This window comes from Halichoerus grypus, chromosome 5 (genome assembly GCF_964656455.1).
Source record: "Halichoerus grypus chromosome 5, mHalGry1.hap1.1, whole genome shotgun sequence".
NCBI classification, from domain to species: Eukaryota; Metazoa; Chordata; class Mammalia; order Carnivora; family Phocidae; genus Halichoerus; species Halichoerus grypus.
In genome coordinates, this window is record NC_135716.1 from 117,456,301 (window position 1) to 117,477,441 (window position 21,141).

A 21,141-nucleotide genomic window follows, 5' to 3' on the forward strand; every position below is an offset into this window, starting at 1 on the left:
AACTTAAAGAATAAAAATTAATTCCTTCTTTCCTATCTGAAACCTCTCAGGATTCCCTGTGACAATAGCCACCATCTATTGAGTTTATTTCAGTAACTACTGGCTTATTTCCATGCATGATTCCATTTAATCTTCACATAACAACACCATCGTCTCTAGTGCATAGGTGAAGAATGAAGCTTGCCGAGGCGTGGCTTCAAGTGTTTCTTCCATTTTCATACAAGATCATACAGACCAGGGTGGGTCTTAACCGTTCCAAAACTGTCAGGGATTTGCCTCTCCCTGCTCCGCCCCTCACCCCCACTCTTTACAGAGGAGTATGGCCAAGCACAGATTGGGGGCGGGAAGAGCGGCCGGAGGCTGCCTCCCCGGGGGCAGGGTTTGACGAAGCCCCGCCCCAAAAGTGAGCTCACAGGGGCGTGGCCTCACGCCGATTCTCGCAGTGTCTCTGGGCCGGACTGCCGCAGAGCCGTAAAGGGCTCTACGAGTCGTGAAGTGGCGAGGCGCGGAAGTGTTGCTTTACGACGATTTGGACGAAAGCTGCAGGCCGGCGTTTGCTGCATAGGGCTTTCGGTCCCGCACGTGGGCGACTGTCGGTGTTCCGCCCCAGAATTCGTTCTTTTTGGCGTGGACAAGCCACACTGAAGGACAGAGTGGCAGCGAAGGCCAGAGGTCGTGAGCTGATGGATACGCCTGTTGAAAATGAAGGGACATTGGGAGGAGGTCTGCAGAGTGGAGCTGAGGGGGCGCGGCTAAGGCTCGAGTCCGGTAGGGAGAGAGTCGGGGGCACAGCAGGGACGGACGCTGGCAGTGTAGAAGCGGGGAATGGACAGGCAGGAATGAAGACAGAGGATAGAGAAGGAAGTGGACAAACGGCAGAGGAGATGCGAGTGGACCTAACGGTTGTGAAACAAGAAGTTATGGACTGGTCGGAAATGGAAGACGGGATGCTGGATGGCCGGTGGGTAAAGCAGGAGGTGGAGGATGGGCCTGAGGTGAAAGAGGAGAAACCAGGCAGTTTGGAGGTGAAGCAGGAGATGGGTAGTAGTTTTGTGGTAAAAGAAGAGAAAGTGGATGGAGCAGAGGTAAAAGAAGAGAAAGTGAAGGTGAAGGAAGAGGTGATGGACTGGCTAGATGTGAAGGAAGAGAAGAAAGATAACTTGGAGATAAAAGAGGAGGTGTTTGTTGCTCAAAACATAAAAAAGGAGGAAATGATGGATGAAGTTTGTGTAAAAGAAGAGAAGTATTTCCCAAAGGAAGAAGTGATGGATGATACAAAGGTGAAAGAAGAGCCTCAGATAAATCCCCCAGTGGGTTTCAAACGGAAACTGGCCATGTCAAGGTAGGACAGGGAGAAATTCATTGGGGAAATAAAGCTGTGGAGTCCTCTGTTGTCTGGATTGAAGGAAATCTAGCAGTGTGGAATAATGAAAAATAAATGCAAACTTGGGTCCCTGGAGCGTGCATGTTGGTGGTGGAGGGAGGGGGTAATTGGTAAGGCAGGGTTTTGTCAAAGGACAACAAATTCAGTGAAAATATGTCAGGCTGTTAGTGGCCAGTGGACAATGGCCAAGTAAGGAAGTGAAAATTCTGGGGACCAGAAAACCCTTGGACCAGATTCTGATTTGACTTAATATGCTCTTGACTCAGTATTCTTTAAAAGAGGATAGACATAAGGAAAAGTCTAATAAAACTAACAATGACAACATGGATTAAGTTAAAATTAGACAAAAATGCACTTGAACTCACCCAGCTGTTTACTTTCTCTATGGATAGTATGCATATTTATTGCTTTATATTTAATTTCCTTATGGTGTATGATCATGTGACAGCATGGGAAATGAGAGTGATCAGATTCTTGGGACTATTACTGTCTAGAACACAGTGGGCCAAATAGAAATGACTGTAGTTTGGTTGTCAGTATCCCAAGATCCTACAAGAGTAATTGGAGATAGATGATAATGATAATTTGGAGGAAGACTCTTCCAGGTAGTGACAAAAGTGTAAGACTGAGTTAGGAATGAGGTTGGTATATTTGAGGATTAAAATGGGGACGGGGTGACTGAACCATAGGTGAGTAAGGAGAATGTTGAATATGAGCTTAGGGTAATAGCATTTCTAGATTATTTTAATGCTAATTTTAAGTTGGGTGTGGAGATGAGGAGAAAAGATACAGCTGATACTCTGTAAATTTGACTTGGTCTCATATTCTTTTTGTGGTATGTTTGCTTTAAGGTATGTAAATTCATGGATTGGACTTCTGGTTATATGCGCGCGCGCACACACACACACACACACACAATCTTTAGCAGACTGCCAGGAATTACAAGTTAAAATATTAATGAATAATCTCATTCTCTGATTGCAGTAGAAAAAGAAGTCAAAAGTGAGATTTCTTTTTTAATTTAATATATGTTTTTTTAGATTATGTAGTACTAACAATGTTGTAAATGTAGTTGTCATTTGGAGATGAAGACAGTTTCCTGGAGGAGAATGTTCTAAGGATGTTTGACAGCTCTCAAGTATTTTATCAGAGTAACTTCCATATACTTTGTTTACTGACTACATGTCTATAAATTGTGATGAGTAATTGACTCAGCATTAAAAATTTATAAGTCAATAAGTAGAATTAATATTTGATAACTTATTAAGTTTCTTGTGGACTTTTGTAGGTGTGAAACTTGTGGTACAGAAGAAGCAAAGTACAAATGTCCACGTTGTATGCGATATTCCTGCAGGTATGTATGTAATTTCCTACCTTACTACCTCTGTCTGTACCTTTCTTACCTCACAATATAAAAGTACCACCTCATTTGTCTCTTCAGTTTGCCCTGTGTAAAGAAACACAAAGCAGAACTGACCTGTAATGGAGTTCGAGATAAGACTGCATATGTTTCCATACAACAGTTTACTGAAATGAATCTCCTAAGTGGTGAGTCATCTTATGCATAGCAGATTGATGCTTCCTGGCCATTGGCATATGTCATTTGTTTATTTTTCTATTTTGAAATTTTTAGATTATCGGTTTTTGGAAGATGTGGCAAGAACAGCAGACCACATTTCTAGAGATGCTTTCTTAAAAAGACCAATAAGCAATAAACATGTAAGTACTTCTTTCCATCTCTTCCAGTTAGAATTCTTTTAATCAGTTAGATTCGTTTTTTTCACCTAATAAATGTAGTAAGTGGCTGTTGTGATCCAGACCTATTCCAATTACCAGGGATACATCAGTGACCAAAACAAAGTTCTTCCCCTCATGTAGCTTGTATTTTGTGGGGAGAGACAGGAGATGAGTAGAGGAACAAATATAATTTCAGATAGAGTTAAGTGCATGTAGAAAATAAAGCACAGGAGATAAAAGGAAATGAAAATGGTGTTTGTTGGGAGGAGGTCGTGAGTGTTTTCAATATGGTAGTCAGGAGAAGCTTCTCTGAGAGATGACATTTAAGCAGTGATCTGAATGACGAGAAAGAGGCAGCCACGTGAATCTTTGGAGGAAGACTCTTCCAGGTAGTGACAAAAGTGTAAGACTGAGTTAGGAATGAGGTTGGTATATTTGAGGATTAAAATGGGGACGGGGTGACTGAAGCATAGGTGAATAAGGAGAATGTTGAACATGAGCTTAGAGAAACTGGTGAGGGCTCCTAATATATTCTAAGTGAAAATAGAAGCCATGGGAGGGTTTTGAGCATGTTTGCTTTTTGAAAGATCACTCTTGCTGCTGTCTGAAAAATGAGCGTTAGTAGGCAAGAATGGAAGGTTGAAAGCAGGGAGTCTAGTTACAAAGCTGTTGCTGTTGAGGTGAAAAATGATGGTGGCTTGGATAATGCTGTTAAATTATTGGGAAGTGTTTAGATTCTAATTTTGAAGGAAGAACTAAGAGGGCTTTCTCTTCTACTACACCTAATTTTCATACTCTTTCATCCCTTTTGCATTCCTTAAGCTAAGTATGCAAATTAAAGCTTATGTATTTGAAATATTTGCAACTGCTATTCTAGAAATTCTTTAATAGTGTTATTAAATCATGTCATAGAATTATGTTCCTTTTTCAAAGACCATTTTAGCTTTGGAGTTGCAACATTTTAGCACTTTTAAAACACCTTATTTTATTGTTATTACTGGTACAGACTTGACATTTCATATTTCTTTTTTTTTTTTTTTTAATTTTTTTTTTTAAGATTTTATTTATTTGACAGAGAGAGAGACAACGAGAGAGGGAACACAAGCAGGGGGAGTGGGAGAGGGAGAAGCAGGCTTCCCGCCGAGCAGAGAGCCCGATGTGGGGCTCGATCCCAGGGGATCATAACCTGAGCTGAAGGCAGACGCTTAACGACTGAGCCACCCAGGCGCCTCCTCATATTTCTGAAAGAAAAATTATCATGCATCAGCATGTTCTTCTAAAATTCTGCTTAAAAGATAAATTACTTTTTAAATTTTTTGTTTTTATCATAAAGAACTGCATGCATATTAAAAAAGCATAAAATACAAATATACTGTTTAATGAATAATTAAAAAGTGAACATCCATGTAACTACCACCCAGGTCCAGAATTAGAACATTACCAACTTCTCAAAAATTCCCTGCCACTCCCTTGTGCCATTCCCTGATCCATTCTTTCCTCTGAATAGTTTTCTAGTTTAGGACCATATCATCATTTATTTATCCATTCTGTTCATGGACTCTGAGTTTTCTATTATAACATGGACTCCAGGTTTTCTGTAATAACAACAACAACAAAAAACCGTAACAGTATTGCAATGAGCACTTTTGTTTATGAATTGTGGTTTGCGTACGTACCTGTTTTTTCTAGGGTTTATACCTGGGAATGGAATTACTCTGTTGTGGGGTACGCACATCTCCAATTTACTAGATGTAACCAAAACGTTTTCTGAAGTGGTTATACCAGTTTAGACTCCCAGTATTGTGTGTACCTGTTGTCACATCCTCTCCAATATTTGATTTGATCAGAGTTTTAAAATTTTTGCAATTTGATGGCTTTGTAATTTTATCGGGGTTTTTAATTTGCAGTTCTCTGATTTCTAATGAGATTGAGCATTCTTTCAAATATTTTATTGGCCATTTGGATTTCATTTTGTAGAATGCCTGGTCAAGTCTCTTGTTCATCTTTTTATTGGTCAACTTTCTTTTTCTTACTGGTTTGTAGGAATTCCTTGTATTTCTTGGATGTCTGTTGGCAGTTGGTTATTATAAATACCTTTTTCTATTCTGTGGCTTGTTTTTCACTCTCTATAATATCTTTGATGAACAGATCTTCTTAACCTTAATGTAGTCAAATTTATCATGTTTCCTTTATGATTAGTAGTTTTATATGTTTATAAAGAAACTCTTTCTTACTTTGAAGTTATGAAGCTGTTCTCCCATAGTTATTTTCTAAAAGCTTTATTTATAACGTTGCATCTCACATTTATATCTGTAGACTACCTGGGATTAATTTTTGTGTATCATGTGAAGTGGAGATCCCATTTAATTTTCCATATGGATAATCCACTTTCTTAGCACCATTTATTGAAAAGTTCATTCTTTCCCTACTGCTCTGCAGGACTGCCTTTGTCATATATCAAGCATCCATATATGCTTGGGTCAGTTTCTGGCCTATCTATTCTATTCTGTTGGCCTACTTGTCTATCCACACCAATACTACACTCTCTCAATTGTAATTTTTTACTGTAACTCACTACCTCCTAGAGTAATTCCACTGACTTTGTTCATTTTCTGGAGTATGGCTATCCTCTAGTTATGGGTATGGCTCTTTGTAATTCTCTACAAATATGATGAATCAGCCTATTGATTCTACATTCCCTTTTCCCCACTTGGGAATTTTAATTGGGGTTGCATTTGTTTTATGGAGTAACTTGGGTGATTGGACTTCTTTACAGAATTAAATCTTGAAATCTCTGCATTTATTTAATATTTTTAGTGTCTGTACTTTTATCTGTAAAGATCTTATACATTTTTTGTTAGATTTATTCCTAGGCACTTTAGAGGCACCTGGGTGGCTCAGTCGGTTAAGTGTCTGACTCTTGATTTCGGCTCAGGTCATGATCTCAGGGTCCTGGGATCAAACCCCCCATCAGGCTCTGTGCTCAGCATGGAGTCTGCTTCTCCCTCTCCCTCTGCTCCTCCCCTGCTCTCTTTCCCTGTCTCTCTCAAATAAATAAATAAATAATTTTTTTTTAAAGATTTGTTACTAGGCACTTTATATTTTCATGCTTTTTTTTAATTTTTTAATTTTTTTAAGATTTTATTTATTTATTTGACAGAGAGAGACACAGCAAGAGAGGGAACACAAGCAGGGGGAGTGGGAGAGGGAGAAGCAGGCTTCCCACAGAGCAGGGAGCCCGATGCGGGGCTCGATCCCACGACCCTGGGATCATGACCTGAGCCGAAGGCAGACGCTTAACCGACTGAGCCACCCAGGCGCCCCTATTTTTTCATGCTTTTTAAAATAGTATTTCTTTTTTATTTTTAATCTCTTCACTGGTATTTAGGAATGTAATTTTTGTTGTTATTTATTTTATGGCATTATAATCTGCATTTTATAGAATTAAAATCTATACTTGTGCCTTATCTATAGATTCCTTGAGATTTTCTCTATAAACAATTCATCCCAATTTGTTTTTATCTTTCTATCCTTATTCTTCTCTTTTTCTTTTTTTTATTTTTTTTTATTTTTATTTTTTTTAAAGATTTTATTTATTTATTTGACAGAGAGAGAGATAGCGAGAGCAGGAACACAGGCAGGGGGAGTGGGAGAGCGAGAAGCAGGCTTCCTGCCAAGCAGGGAGCCCGATGTGGGACTCGATCCCAGGACCCTGGGATCATGACCTGAGCCGAAGGCAGACGCTTAACGACTGAGCCACCCAGGCACCCTATTCTTCTCTTTTTCTTACTGGAATAGCTAGGACTTCCCATTCATTGTCAAGTACTAATGATGATAGTAGATATTTATGTTGTAAGTCCCACGTCCTCCCTAGGTTTGATTTGCTAGATGGATTCTCATGATTCAACATACACTTGTACTCAAGGCTAAAAATTGTTACAGTGAAAGAATATAGAGCAAAATTAGCAAAAAGAGAAGGAGCAAAATCTGAAAGAATCCAGTTGCAAGCTTCCAAGAATCCTCTCCATCTGGAGTCACACAGTATGCAGTTAATTCCTCTGTCAGTGAGTTGTGGTAACACTTGTGAAGTATTGTCTACTAGGCAATCTCATTAGAAATGCACTACCCAAGGTTTTTATTGGAGCTGGTCACAGAAGCACCCTCCCTCTGCCTAGCAAGTGCCAAATTCCAGACTCCCAGAAGGAAAGCAAATAAAACCATGTTGTTTATACAAATAATTCAGGCACAGTGAACCACACTTACTGTTTTAGGGAAAGTCAGTGTAGGGAACCATTTACAATCATTCAAATTTCCAGGCACCAGCCAAGGGACAGCCTTGCAAGCAAAACCACCTAAAGATAACTGTCTCAGGCCTGCTATGTTAACTCTTCTGTACGTCTTTGTTTTATAACTTCTCATTATAGAAGGAAAACCTCCAAGATTGCACCATGATGTTTGCTCTTAAATTTTTTCTAGATTAAATTTAATGTGTAGATTATAGAGGTTCTAGTCCTAGTTTGCTATCAGATTTTATTATGAATGGTGGTTATATTTTATCAGGTGCTTTTTTTGTATTTGATTATTTCATTTTTGTTCTTTTAATCTATAATTTTCTAATATGAACGATCTTTTTAATTTGTTTTCTATTTTAAGCTAAATTTGCATGGTGTGTTATTATCATATCATGCTTTTTATACTCTGCAGAATTCATGTGAATTATATGTGTGTGTTCACCTTATCCATGCTCTCATTTTGTATTTCTCTTCATGAGTGAGATTAACCTTTAATTTTCCTTTTTGGTATTCTCAGGTTTCCATATCAAAATAATTCTAGTTTCATAAAATTATTTGGGAATGTTCCCATTTTATTCTTGGATGCATTCACTAATATTGGAATTACTTCTTCCTTGGGAGTTTGGTAAAATTATTAAGGAACCAGTATGGGCTTAGAGTTTGGGCCACTGAGGTATAGTCTTTACTATTTGTGGGATTCTTCAGGTTTTCTCTGTCTTCTTGAGTTAGTGTTACTAGATTACATTTTTCTAAGAATTTGTCCATTTGACCTAAGTTTTCAAATTTATTGACATAAAGTTCTTCATAAACCTCTCCTTTACAGCTCTATAGGAATTGTAGTAATTTCATTTGTGATATTGGTTACTTATGTCTTTTTTTCTTAGATCAGTTGCTGTTATGTGTTTTTTCTATTTTCTTAATGTGACTTTTATTATATCTTTCTTTTTTATGTTTAGCTTAATTGCACTGCAGTCAGAGAACATTCCTTTAAAATACATCAGTACTTGTGTTTGTGGCCCAGTATATGATCAAATTTTGTAATGTTCTCTGTTTGCTTGAAAAAAAGAATATTCTGCAGTTGCTGAATATAGTACTCTATATACCCTTTATAGGTCAGGTTTATTAATTTTGTTCAAATTGTTTATAATTACTGACTTTTTTGTGTATGCGTTTCTTCTATAACTTTCAAAAAGAAATATGTTAACATTTCCCAGTAGATAAACAGGCCTGTTTGATTTGTTTCCCCTTGTGGTTCAGTTTGTTTTGCTTTATATGTTTTAAGGCTAAATTATTAAATGCATACCTCAGGAAATACTTCTTGGTGTATTTATCCTTGGGCATTATGAGGTGACCCTCTTTGTCTCTAGCTTTTTGTGTGCTTTGACTAATACTTATAAAGTATTGCTTATATCAGTTCTTTGCTTGATATTTGCATGGTCTGTTTTTTCCTTACTTAAGGCCTTTCTGTGTCCTTATGTTCTGGATATTTCCAGTTCTTCCATGTGATAGTCTGTAACTTTTAACTAAATCATTAAGTTTATTTACATTTTAATAAAATTACCTATATATTTGATTTTAAATGTGTCACATTATTTTTGCTATTTGTACCAGTTTTTTTTTTTCTTCTTTTGGACTTTTCTTTTTTTTTAGTTATTTGATTTTTTTCTCTTTATCAGTTTAGAAGTTACACACCCTTTTTCTATCCTTTCATTGGTTAAGCTAGACATTACAACATGCATGCTTAATTTGCCAGTATCTAAAGTTAAGTAGTACCTGAACCCTGTGCCTTAACAACGCAAAAGACCTTAGAACAGGAGTTGGCAAACTTTTTCTGTAAAGGGTCAAATAGTCAATATTTTTTCCAGGCCATATGGTCATAAACAATATATAAATGAATGGGTAGGGCTACATTCCAACAGAATTTATTTATAAAGATAAGTAGCAGGCAGATAACAGTTTACCAGCAGTTACCTTAAATTCCATTTAATGTTATTTGAGAGAGAGCGCGCACAACCAGCAGAAGGAACAGAGGAAGAGGGAGAAGCAGAGTCCCCATTGAGTGTGGAGCTGGATACCGGGCTGGATCATGACCTGAGCCCAAGTCAGACAACCCACTGAGCCACCCATGCGCCCCTTGAGTTTTATCTTTATATAGCCCACTTTCTTTGCTCTTTATTCCTTCTGTCATCATCTTAAATCTTACATCTGAGAGATCACTTTTTTCCTGCTTCAAGTATATCCTTCAGAATTTCCTTTAGAGAGGGTTTGCTCTTTGCCATGTCTTGGGTTCCTCTGTCAGATTTTTGGGTTTTTTTGAATTTCTATTTATTTGCCATTCTTCACTTTGAAATTATTTTTCTGTATGGAATTCTGGTTTAGAATTAGTGTTCCAGTGTCTTATGGCTTCCATTGTTATTGTTGCAGTCACCTGGAATTTTAACTGCCCTTTTTTTTTTTTTTTTTTTTGATAATAAAAAGGGTTGGTTTTTTTTAGTTCAGTCAGGATCATTTTTAAATTTTCAGTCAGTATATATTTGAATATATTTAGGTAAAAAAATTTTTTTTTCAGATTTAGTTTTTTTTAATTTTGTTTTATTATGTTATGTTAATCACCATACATTACATCATTAGTTTTTGAAGTAGTGTTCCATGATTCATTGTTTGCATATAATACCCAGAGCTCCATTCAATACATGCCCTCTTTAATACCCGTCACCACGCTAGCCCATCCCCCCAACCCCCTCCCCTCTAGAACCCTCAGTTTGTTTCTCAGAGTCCATAGTCTCTCATGGTTCGTCTCCCCCTCCGATTTCCCCCCCTTCATTTTTAACCTTCGTACTATCTTCTTTTTTTTTTTTTTAACATATAATGTATTATTTGTTTTAGAGGTACAGGTCTGTGATTCATCAGTCTTACACAATTCACACCTCTCACCATAGCACATACCCTCCCCAATGTCTTATCACCCAGCCACCCCATCCATCCCACCCCCCACCACTCCAGCAACCCTCAGTTTGTTTCCTGAGATTAAGAATTCCTCATATCAGTGAGATCATATGATACATGTCTTTCTCTGATTGACTTATTTTGCTGAGCATAATACCCTCTAGTTCTATCCAAGTCGTTGTAAATGGCAAGATTTCAGGGTTTTTTGATGGCTGCGTAATATTCTCTCTCTCTGTGTGTGTGTGTGTGTGTGTGTGTGTGTGTGTGTGTAGCACATCTTCATCCATTCGTCTGTTGATGGACATCTTGGCTCTTTCCATAGTTTGGCTGTTGTGGACATTGCTGCTATAAATACTGGGATGCAGGAGCCCTTCGGGTCACTGCATTTGTATCTTTGGGGTAAATACCCAGTAGTGCAATTGCTGGGTCATAGGGTAGCTCTATTTTCAACTTTTTGAGGAACCTCCACACTGTTTTCCACAGTGGCTGCACCGGCTTGCATTCCCACCAACAGTGTAGGAGGGTTCCTCTTTCTCCACATCCTCGCCAACATCTGTCATTTCCTGACTTGTTAATTTTAGCCATTCTGACTGGTGTGAGGTGGTATCTCATTGTGGTTTTGATTTGGATTTCCCTGATGCCGAGCGATGTTGAGCACTTTTTCATGTGTCTGTTGGCCATTTGGATGTCTTCTTTGGAAATATGTCTGTTCATGTCTTCTGCCCATTTCTTGATTGGATTCTTTGTTCTTTGGGTGTTGAGTTTGATAAGTTCTTTATAGATTTTGAATACTAGCCCTTTATCTGATATGTCATTTGCAAATATCTTCTCCCGTTCTGTCGGTTGTCTTTTGGTTTTGTTGACTGTTTCCTTTGCTGTGCAAAAGCTTTTTATCTTGATGAAGTCCCAATAGTTCATTTTTGCCCTTGTTTCCCTTGCCTTTGGTGATGTTTCTAGGAAGAAGTTGCCATGGCTGAGGCCGAAGAGGTTGCTGCCTGTGTTCTTCTCTAGGATTTTGATGGGCTCCTGTCTCACATTTAGGTCTTTCAACCATTTTGAGTCTATTTTTGTGTGTGGTGTAAGGAAATGGTCCAGTTTCATTCTTCTGCATGTGGCTGTCCAATTTTCCCAACACCATTTGTTGAAGAGACTGTCTTTTTTCCATTGGACATTCTTTCTTGCTTTGTCGAAGATGAGTTGACCATAGAGTTGAGGGTCCATTTCTGGGCTCTCTATTCTGTTCCATTGATCTATGTGTCTGTTTTTGTGCCAGTACCATACTATACTGTCTTGATGATTACAGCTTTGTAATAGAGCTTGAAGTCTGGAATTGTGATGCCACCAGCTTTGCTTTTCTTTTTCAACATTCCTCTGGCTATTCAGGATCTTTTCTGGTTCCATACAAATTTTAGAATTATTTGTTCCATTTCTTTGAAAAAAAGTTGATGGTGTTTTGATAGGGATTGCATTGAATGTGTAGATTGCTCTAGGTAGCATTGACATCTTCACAATATTTGTTCTTCCAATCCATGAGCATGGAACGTTTTTCCATTTCTTTGTGTCTTCCTCAATTTCTTTCATGAGTATTCTATACTTTTCTGAGTACAGATTCTTTGCCTCTTTGGTTAGATTTATTCCTAGGTATCTTCTGGTTTTGGGTGCAATTGTAAATGGGATCGACTCCTTAATTTCTCTTTCTTCTGTCTTGTTGGTGTATATAAATGCCACTGATTTCTGTGCATTGGTTTTATATCCTGCCACTTGACTGAATTCCTGTATGAGTTCTAGCAGTTTTGGGGTGGAGTCTTTGGGATTTTCCACATAAAGTATCATATCATCTGCAAAGAGTGAGAGTTTGACTACTTTTTTGCCAATTTGGATGCCTTTTATTTCTTTTTGTTGTCTGATTGCTGTGGCTAGGACTTCTAGTACTATGTTGAATAGCAGTGGTGATAGTGGACATCCCTGCCGTGTTCCTGACCTTAGCGGGAAAGCTCTGAGTTTTTCCCCATTGAGAATGATATTTGCTATGGGTTTTTCATAGATGGCTTTTATGATATTGAGGTATGTACCCTCTATCCCTACACTCTGAAGAGTTTTAATCAAGAAAGGATGCTGTACTTTGTCAAATGCTTTTTCTGCATCTATTGAGAGGATCATATGATTTCTTGTTCTTTCTTTTATTAATGTATTGTATCACATTGATTGATTTGCGGATGTTAAACCAACCTTGCAGCCCAGGAATAAATCCCACTTGGTCTTTAACCGCCTTTAAAATCTTTTAATCTGGCTGCATTTTTTTATCTTTGGTATTCTGTATTTGTGCTATAATACGAAAATGCAAATTTCTTTTTATTCATCTTAACTTGAGAATTGTTAGATTTCTTGAATCTGTGGCATATCGTCCATCAGTTCTGGGACATTTTCAGCCCATTTCTATTAAAAGATTACCTCTGCCTTATTCCTTCCCTTCTTCTAAAACTACCATTGAAAGTGAGTTAAGTCTTCTCCCCGTATCTTACCTACCCTTTAACATCTCTAATGTTTTAGATCTTTTTTGTCTCTGTAATGTATTCTGGAAATGTTCTAGTTTTATTTAGTTCTTTAAAAAATCTCCTGAGTCAGTTTTTATAGTTTCTCTTCACTGCACATATTTTCAAGCTGTTACGTTTTTAAATTTTGCAGAGCTGTTCTACAGTCTGTGTATGATCCTTTTAGTGTCTGAATATATGGGGAATTCTCAGCTACCTCTTTTTTCTCTTTTGGTTCTTGCCCACTGACCTTTGTTTTCTTGCATTATTTATGCTTTATTTTTTATTGAGTACTCCTTTTTTTTCTTAAATTACTTGTGAGACCTTTCTGAAGAGTAGGACGCAGGCCTTCTTTTATTCTGCCAGGTACCTGGGAATATTGCAAATCTGGACCTATCTTAAACCAAGTTGAAAGTTTAAGATTCCCTTGACTACACAAGCAAGGCAAATCATTTCAAATCTTAGCAAGAACTGGCCCATGGCCACAGCTTCTGATGAATTGTTTTTCCTTTTTCCCCTCTGTTCCAGTCATTCCAATATAAATTTCCTCGCATGCTCTGGGGACGGTGTTTATTTCTGGTTCATCCTTATCTTATTATTGCCTAATAGGCATATTCTGTTACTGAGATTCATTTGAGGAGGAGTTCCTAGAAGATTACAGGATCTTAACTCTGACCCTCTTACTGAGAAGGCTGTTGAAAGGGAAAGCCTATATTTGCCAGAAATTGCAAAAGTGGCTTCATTGCTTTGCTTACCTCTCTGAGTTTTCACTTCTCACTAAATATTGGCTTGTATTTTCCTGGGTTTTTTTTTTCAGCTCTTCAATGCTTTTAAGGTGATTTTTAAATATATTTTATTACATATATTTATTTCCTCCATTATCTGTAATGCTTAGGTGTTTTCAGTGGGAGGGCTGGTCCTTATAATCATTGCCATTACTGAAACCAAAGTCCCATGAGTTATAAAATTGCATGTAATTTCTTAAATTATTTCCCTTCTTAACAAATGATAACTGACTCTTCTTTTCCCTTGGCTTATGATTTGTCAAACTCTTTGCATTGCAAATTCTAGATTCCCATTCACTTAACCAAAAACTTGCATTTATACTTTGCCATTTGAGTGATCAAGGAAGAAGTCTTAATGATATTACTTCCTTCACTACTCTCTGGAGTTGACTAGTTCAGCTCAGCCAACGCAGATGGTCAGTGGAGTAACACATTTCAGAGCCAGATTATTCACATATCCCATTTTGTGTATTCTACAGCAGTGACTACTTTAAGTTGGGCCTTGTACTAAGCAATGCCATGGTTCCCCCCGAATGTAACTACCTGTCTAATAATCAAAGCAGGCATGTAGACAGCTATATATGGTATAAACCCTTCGGTAAAAGAAAAGGCACTGTACAGGTAGCCCCTATGAATTGCCAGATGACCTATATTTTTAAAAATCCCATTAAATCCTTCTTTTGGCTTATAGAATGTATGGTTAAAAACACAGGCTCTAGAATTAGATATACCTGAGTATACACAGGCTCTCTCAGGAAATAGCTATATAATGTTGGCATCTCATTAACTTTCGTTCCTAGACTGGGGGTAGTAAAGTACCTATCTGATACTATTGTGAGGATTAAATGAGATATTGCTGTTTAGTGCAGTTTGTGAAACATAAGTACCCAATAAATCTTAACTGTTATATTTTGAACATTGTTTATTCACTTCTGAAATTTAAGGCATTTTAAAATTAATTTGTCTATTTATTTATTTTTGGTTATTAGATGTACTTTATGAAGAATCGTGCCAGAAGACAAGGTATTAACTTAAAGCTTCTACCCAATGGATTCACCAAGAGAAAAGAAAATTCAACATTTTTTGATAAGAGGTAAGTTTCTAACTGCATTCTTAGTATATTGGGTATTCTGATTTGATCAGGAACATCTTTTAAGGTTTGGTTTGCTATAGAGCATTGTTACTTAAAGTGTAGTCTGTAAGCTTTTTGTTATTGGTCTATGCCAAGATAATTGCACAATAAGCATTTATGGGCGCCTGGGTGGCTCAGTTGGTTAAGCGACTGCCTTCGGCTCAGGTCATGATCCTGGAGTCCCAGGATCGAGTCCCGCATTGGACTCCCTGCTCAGTGGGGAGTCTGCTCCTCCCTCTGACCCTATCCCCTCTCGTGCACTCTCTCTCACTCTCTGTCTCTCAAATAAATAAATAAAATCTTTAAAAAAAAAAAAAACAGAAAAGCATTTAGAAACTTACACTAATTTTATGTCATGTGACTAATAAAAATTTGGGCTTATGGTATGTGTGTGTGTATATGTATGTGTGTATATATGTATACCTGAGACCTAAGGTACCATGGAAGTATTTCAGAGGTTACAAGGACAAAATGATAAATCAAAGCAGGACCCCTGTACAATTTTGACTAGAGCAATTTGGTTTTTATATCACTTCCACTTTGGGGTTCCAATAAGATGCACTTGAAAGCCAATGTTGGAAAAGAGAGAGGCTTGGAAAACATTTACTCTATAGTAAATCTGTGAGTACGGATAATATAATAGAGATTAGTCTGCTGCTTTCTGTCAGTGCTAGGTCTAAAAGGTCCCATTAGTACAGAGGAGAACAGGATCCCAAAATACTGTAAGTAGCCCACTAAATTATTAGGTAATACTTTTCAAACGTCAAGATTCTGGATTTAGAGTAAAAAATCCTGAGTGAGTTTTACCTTTTTCAGGCTCTTAGTAACTGCAAGGCCTTGAGCAAATTACTTTCTCTGGGCCTCATCTGTATGATGTGGGGGTTGTAGTAGGTAAACTAAGGTTCCCTCACAGTTTTATCGCTTCATAAACTGAAAAGGCAAAACCATCAGAATAATCATTATTCTAATAAACTTTCCACCTTTTCAAAAGAAGTTATATTAGAAGATGGTGTTATCCATTTATTTTATATATTTCAAGGCAAATATTTGTAAAACTGGTTTTCCTTTTTCCTGGGTAGCTTTCAGAAATAAAGTAATGTTTTTCATTTATCAAATATGAGATGATTCCAGTGTGCATTTTGAAACCGACATATTTAGAAATTGACATAATTTATTTGAAGTTTAAAGTAATTGGTTTGTGTCTTCTCAAATATAAAATGTATTCCTGTGTTATGAAGGAAACCATTCAGATTATCATCAGAGCTTAGTTCTTAGTACTAAAAAGCATATATCCTCAAATGAAAAATTTTGGGGTCTCTAGATACATGAATGTATGTAGGAAGGTTTTGTTTTGTTTCCAAAAATAAACATTCAGTATTTTTTTTTTTTTTTTTTAAGATTTTATTTATTTATTTATTTGACAGACAGAGACAGCGAGAGAGGGAACACAAGCAGGGGGAGTGGGAGAGAGAGAAGCAGGCTCCCCACTGAGCAGGGAGCCCGATGCGGGGCTCGATCCCAGGACCCTAGGATCATGACCTGAGCTGAAGGCAGACACTTAAGGACTGAGCCACCCAGGCGCCCCTAACTTTCAGTATATTTCTTGGGTTTAGAACCCAAATTTATAGTTGGTTATTTTGGAACACCTCGGATCTCTGAAGTAGCAAATTGGACTCCTTTTACATTATGCCTTTTGCTCATAAATTTATAGTTATTTGGAGTTGGTTTTCTTAAAATTTTTTAGTGTTTTCACATGAGATTAGCAGCATAGTTCATAATAGGCTTTAGAGTCAATTTCTTTGCTGTTTTCACATCTGTAAAATGGAGCTGATGGTAGTTATTGTGTAGAGTTGTGACTTTTTTTTTTTAAGACTTTGTTTGAGACAGAGAGAGAAAGCACACAAGTGCGGGGAGGGGCAATGGGAGAGGGAGAAGAAGATCCCCACTGAGCAGGGTGCCCAATGTGGGGCTCAGTCCCAGGACCTGGGGATCATGACCTGAGCCAAAGGCAGACGCTTAACCGACTGAGCCACCCAGGCGCCCTGAGTTGTGACCTTTAATGTATTAATTTACCTAATCACTAACTGGAGTGTAGGAAGGAATCAGTGTATGTAGCAACTGTAAAAATAATATAGCCTCATCATTAAAAAGTTTAAAGGAAAAATAGCACCTACAATTCCATTATGTAGAGATGACCACTGATAACGCTTCATGTTTCCTTCAATCATGTTTTCTTCTTTTTTTCCATTAATAAAATAAAACATAATATTAAATGCATAAGAGTAAACAAAGTTACATGACTCTTTTTAAGTTAAACATTACTAAATTTTTATAAATAAAAGAATACTTTTTTCTGCAGCTAGGAGCTCTTTTCTTGTTAATGCAAATCTGCCTTATTGCTAAGTAGTATATTCCAGCTATGGCTACTGTATTTTAATTTATTTAATTATTCCCATATTCATGAACATTTAGCTTATTTCTAGTTTCTAATTATTAGAAATAATGCCATAATAAACATTACATTAAATAATTCTTCTTGAAGAAATTGTTTTGTGTTTACATGACTTTTTCTGTACAATCAGTCCCTAGAAAGTAGACTTACTGGATCAGAGAATACAGAGATTACATCTAATTATTGGAAAGGGTGAGCTGTTGAATTTTTTTTTTTAAGATGTGCCCGTTTATAGCTCATCTTACTCTGTTCCATACATAGGGAATATTTTCACCAGTCTGTTTATCCTTTAATTTGGTCTTACAATCATTTTTGATGCATTTTAAATAGTTGTAAAAAGTCTCTACAACATAGAGATAGTAAGATGGAGTAGTTAAGAGCAGAAATTGGAGCCAGGCTGCCTATATTCAAATTTATAATCAGCCTCCTCCTAGCTATGTGATACTAAGCTAAACCACCTAACTTCTTTTTGCCTCAGTTTCCTCATCTGTGAAGTGTGACTTTTAATAATAAACTGGGACTAAACCAGTTTTCATTTCCATTTGTAGTATATGAGAATACCTGTTTAAACGTCTCACTACCACTGAGTTTTCTCTTTAAAAAAAAAATGTTGCTAATTTGAAAGGTTGAAATGACATTTTTTTAAAATTTGCTTTTATTTAATTCTACTGAGATATGGAATATTTAAATACATGTTTCAGAGTGTAAAGTTTGACTTAATCCAATCCATTATGGTAAGATGATCTTTCATTCATAGGACCATTTTGGGGGTCAGTTCAGTGAAAAAAAAAATAATAAATTATAAATAATAATAAAAATAATTCAAAATCTGTGCAACTAAATTTTCCATTTGTTTTGTTAAATTGCCCATTATTATTTTTAAAATGAAAATGGTTTTGCTACTAACTGAATTTAAAATGTCTGTATTCAGATGTTAGATGAATAAAGCATTAAGGTGAGTTCCCAGTTAGATGAAAGCCATACTGAATATTGAGAATATTGCTGGTTAGTTAATTGATAATCAGCTTGGAAATCTCTTTAGTGTGTCCCAGTATTTTGTTCATTCTTCTTCAGCATTTCCATCAGTGATTTAGATCATGATTTCTCATCTTGGCCCTGCTGACATTTTGAGCCAGAGAATTCTTTGTTGTGGGGGGCTATTTTGTGCATTTTAGGATGTTTAGTAGCATCCCTGGCCTCTACCCACTAGATGTTGGTAACACACACACACACACACACACGCCTCTGCCCACCCACCTTTCTTGTAGCAACAGGAAATGTCTCCAGAGATTACCAGATGTTTCCCGGAGTTGGGGCAAAGGGGAGGGACAAAATTACCCCTACTTGAGAACCAATGATTTAGATTAATACAGAAGACCTACTTCTTGAACTTAATGTATAGTAGAATCAGGATTGCAAAAAATTTCTATTGCTCAAAGGTGGTGTATAAGTAGCAAGATAAATATATAAGGTCCTGTACTTCACTTGTAGGAGAAAAAAATGGAACAAAATTTAGAAAATTTAGAATTACCTTCTTTAGGATACCTTTGTTTTCTTAGCCATTCATATGAAAATGACTAGGTTTTAATGATTTTAAGTGTTACTTTATGATTTAGTGTTATTAGATGATGTGTTATTTAAAATGATTGCTGGAAGGAGGGATGGGGGGATACTAAATCTTTTCAAAGGATTATTTTCACTTCCCATGCCCCAATATTCTATTTTTAAGAGGTTCATTTTCAGTACTTTTTTTCAACTTTCAAAAGTGATTAATGCTTTGACTCAGATAAACCTGAATTTGAATATTGCCTCTACCATTTAGTACACACTGGGTGATCTTGGGCAAGATTGAATTTACTGTGTTGAGAGGATTAAATGGAATTATACCTAAAGTAGTACCTGGCACTTAGTAAATAATACACAATGACAATTCAAGGTCTGCTTTCTCTTATCTGAAATCCTTGGGGATGTGGTATAATTACTATATTATATTCACCTCTAGGCGGTCTCGAGCAGCATTACATAATCAAAGGATACTATGTTTACAGTGAAACCTACAAATGTTTACATTATAATGGGTAAATAATGATTGTAAACTGGCTCAGGCAGGTTTTGCTGGCAGAGGAGTTACTGAGAAAACTTTCCGTTTCAGATATTTGGGGAATTTTACTGTAACTGTTCACGTGAGATTTTGGTCCTGGGTACTAAGATGATTGCTGTAACTCCCACAATATTAAATTGCTCATTTGCTTGTTTAAGCAGCTTGAGTTACAATATAGTCAAAAACTCAAATTGAACTTGTTTAGAAGTAAACGTTCCAATGGTAATTTTTGAACAGAGTGAAGAATTCTTTGTGGGTGTTACCCCACATAAATACATGTGAAGTGTGACTACTGCCCCATTGTGCCTGAGTTCTCTGTAGAACTAGCAGTAGGTTATATAGCAGGCGCAGTGGGTACCTTAGAAGCGAAGGTTCATTGTAAATCCAGGCATCCTTATGGCAGGAGTTTTTCACCAGTATGAGTGTGAATCTCTTAAATCTCACACGCAAAATTGTGTGATGTGTGACTTTTTATAAGAATAGGAAGTGTAATTTTCATTTTATAGTCAAAGTGGGGTATAACACTAATCAGTCTGTGAGATCAAAAATGTATTCAATAGTGGGGCACCTGGGTGGCTTGCTCAGTTAAGCGCCTCACTTGATTTTCGCTCAGGTCACGATCTCGAGGTCATGAGATCGAGCTCCACGTCAGGCTCCATGCTGGGCTGGAGCCTGCTTAAGATTCTCTCTTTCTCACTCCCCTCCCGCCCTCCCCCACTCACTCACTCTATATATAAAAATAAAATAAAGTAAATTTTTTAAATGTATTTAATAGTGATGAATTTTAGAGGACTAGTGAATTTGTAGGAATGTCCTAATGGGTAACTTTAATGAACAAAGAAAAGTTAAGGGATGCTTATATTAAGAATAAATTGAGCCAAAACAAGACTGACCTTCTCTCTCAAAAAATAGAGGAGCCTGATAAGGAAATGTGTCCAGTAGAAGGGTTCCCTACTTACTTTGGAGCAGATCCCAGACTATTCCTTAAAATAGTGACGCTTTCAGAGGTAACTCCTTTACCTCATCTCTTTGTGAGATGTATAACTTATGGTCACTTTCACCCAATGCTAATCAAAAACTATGGAGGAAATATGAAAGATCTGTATAAAGAAAACCTAAACTCTACTGAATAACTTAAAAGATTAGAACAAATGGAAAAAGGTACCTGTGCTTAGGAGATGCAGTATTATAGAAATAACATTTCTTAAAAGAATAATGTGATCCTAATCAAAATACTAATTTTATTTGGTTTTGATTTGAGAATTTTTTTCTTTTTTGAGAAGAAGGAAGGAGTTTATGATAAAATGACAAGTTCATTTTGAAGAATAAACATGGAAGAAGCACCAGGAAAATCCTGAAAAAGAGGAGTAACGAGGCTGGGCTCATTAAAATTTATGAAATTCTAGTAAAATTTTTTGGTGTTGACATAGAAATCCACAGGTAGCTTAAATTATAGAAAGTAGGTGGAAGGCTATTTGGTACTCTAGCATATGATGAAGGTAGCATTTCAAATTAATACAGATAATTAATAAATGGGGTTGAGTCAGCTTGCTGTTTATCAGGGAAAAGCTGGGATTTTAACTAGAATTTCAGGTGGATCAAAATCCTAAACTTGAAATAAGAAATACTGGTATATTTTCATAATCTTGAAGAGAGGAAATACCTCATCCAAAGCCATAAAGGAAAAAAAATAACTAAACATAAAATTTTTTAAAATGGTATGGTAAAAAAAAGACCGTAGTAAGCTCAAAAGACTAATTAGACAAAAAAAAAATCTTTAG

At 36.7% G+C, this 21,141-nt stretch overlaps 1 protein-coding gene and 1 long non-coding RNA gene across 2 annotated transcripts in view; one reads left to right on the top strand and one right to left on the bottom strand.

Moving 5' to 3' along the window:
* Nucleotides 1-483: 483 nt before the first annotated feature.
* The window catches only part of ZNHIT6 (zinc finger HIT-type containing 6), a 61,983-nt gene continuing 41,325 nt past the window's right edge, over nucleotides 484-21,141 (top strand). The window contains exons 1-5 of the mRNA XM_078072805.1: nucleotides 484-1,342; nucleotides 2,673-2,738; nucleotides 2,826-2,932; nucleotides 3,018-3,103; nucleotides 14,665-14,768. Coding sequence (XP_077928931.1) covers nucleotides 684-1,342; nucleotides 2,673-2,738; nucleotides 2,826-2,932; nucleotides 3,018-3,103; nucleotides 14,665-14,768 — 1,022 coding nt within the window. The 5' untranslated portion in view covers nucleotides 484-683. The remainder of the gene's footprint in view (nucleotides 1,343-2,672; nucleotides 2,739-2,825; nucleotides 2,933-3,017; nucleotides 3,104-14,664; nucleotides 14,769-21,141) is intronic.
* Nucleotides 4,023-21,141, bottom strand: part of LOC144381909 (uncharacterized) — an 85,085-nt gene continuing 67,966 nt past the window's right edge. Inside the window, exon 3 of the long non-coding RNA XR_013448090.1 lies at nucleotides 4,023-4,362. This is a non-coding gene — a long non-coding RNA (uncharacterized LOC144381909). The remainder of the gene's footprint in view (nucleotides 4,363-21,141) is intronic.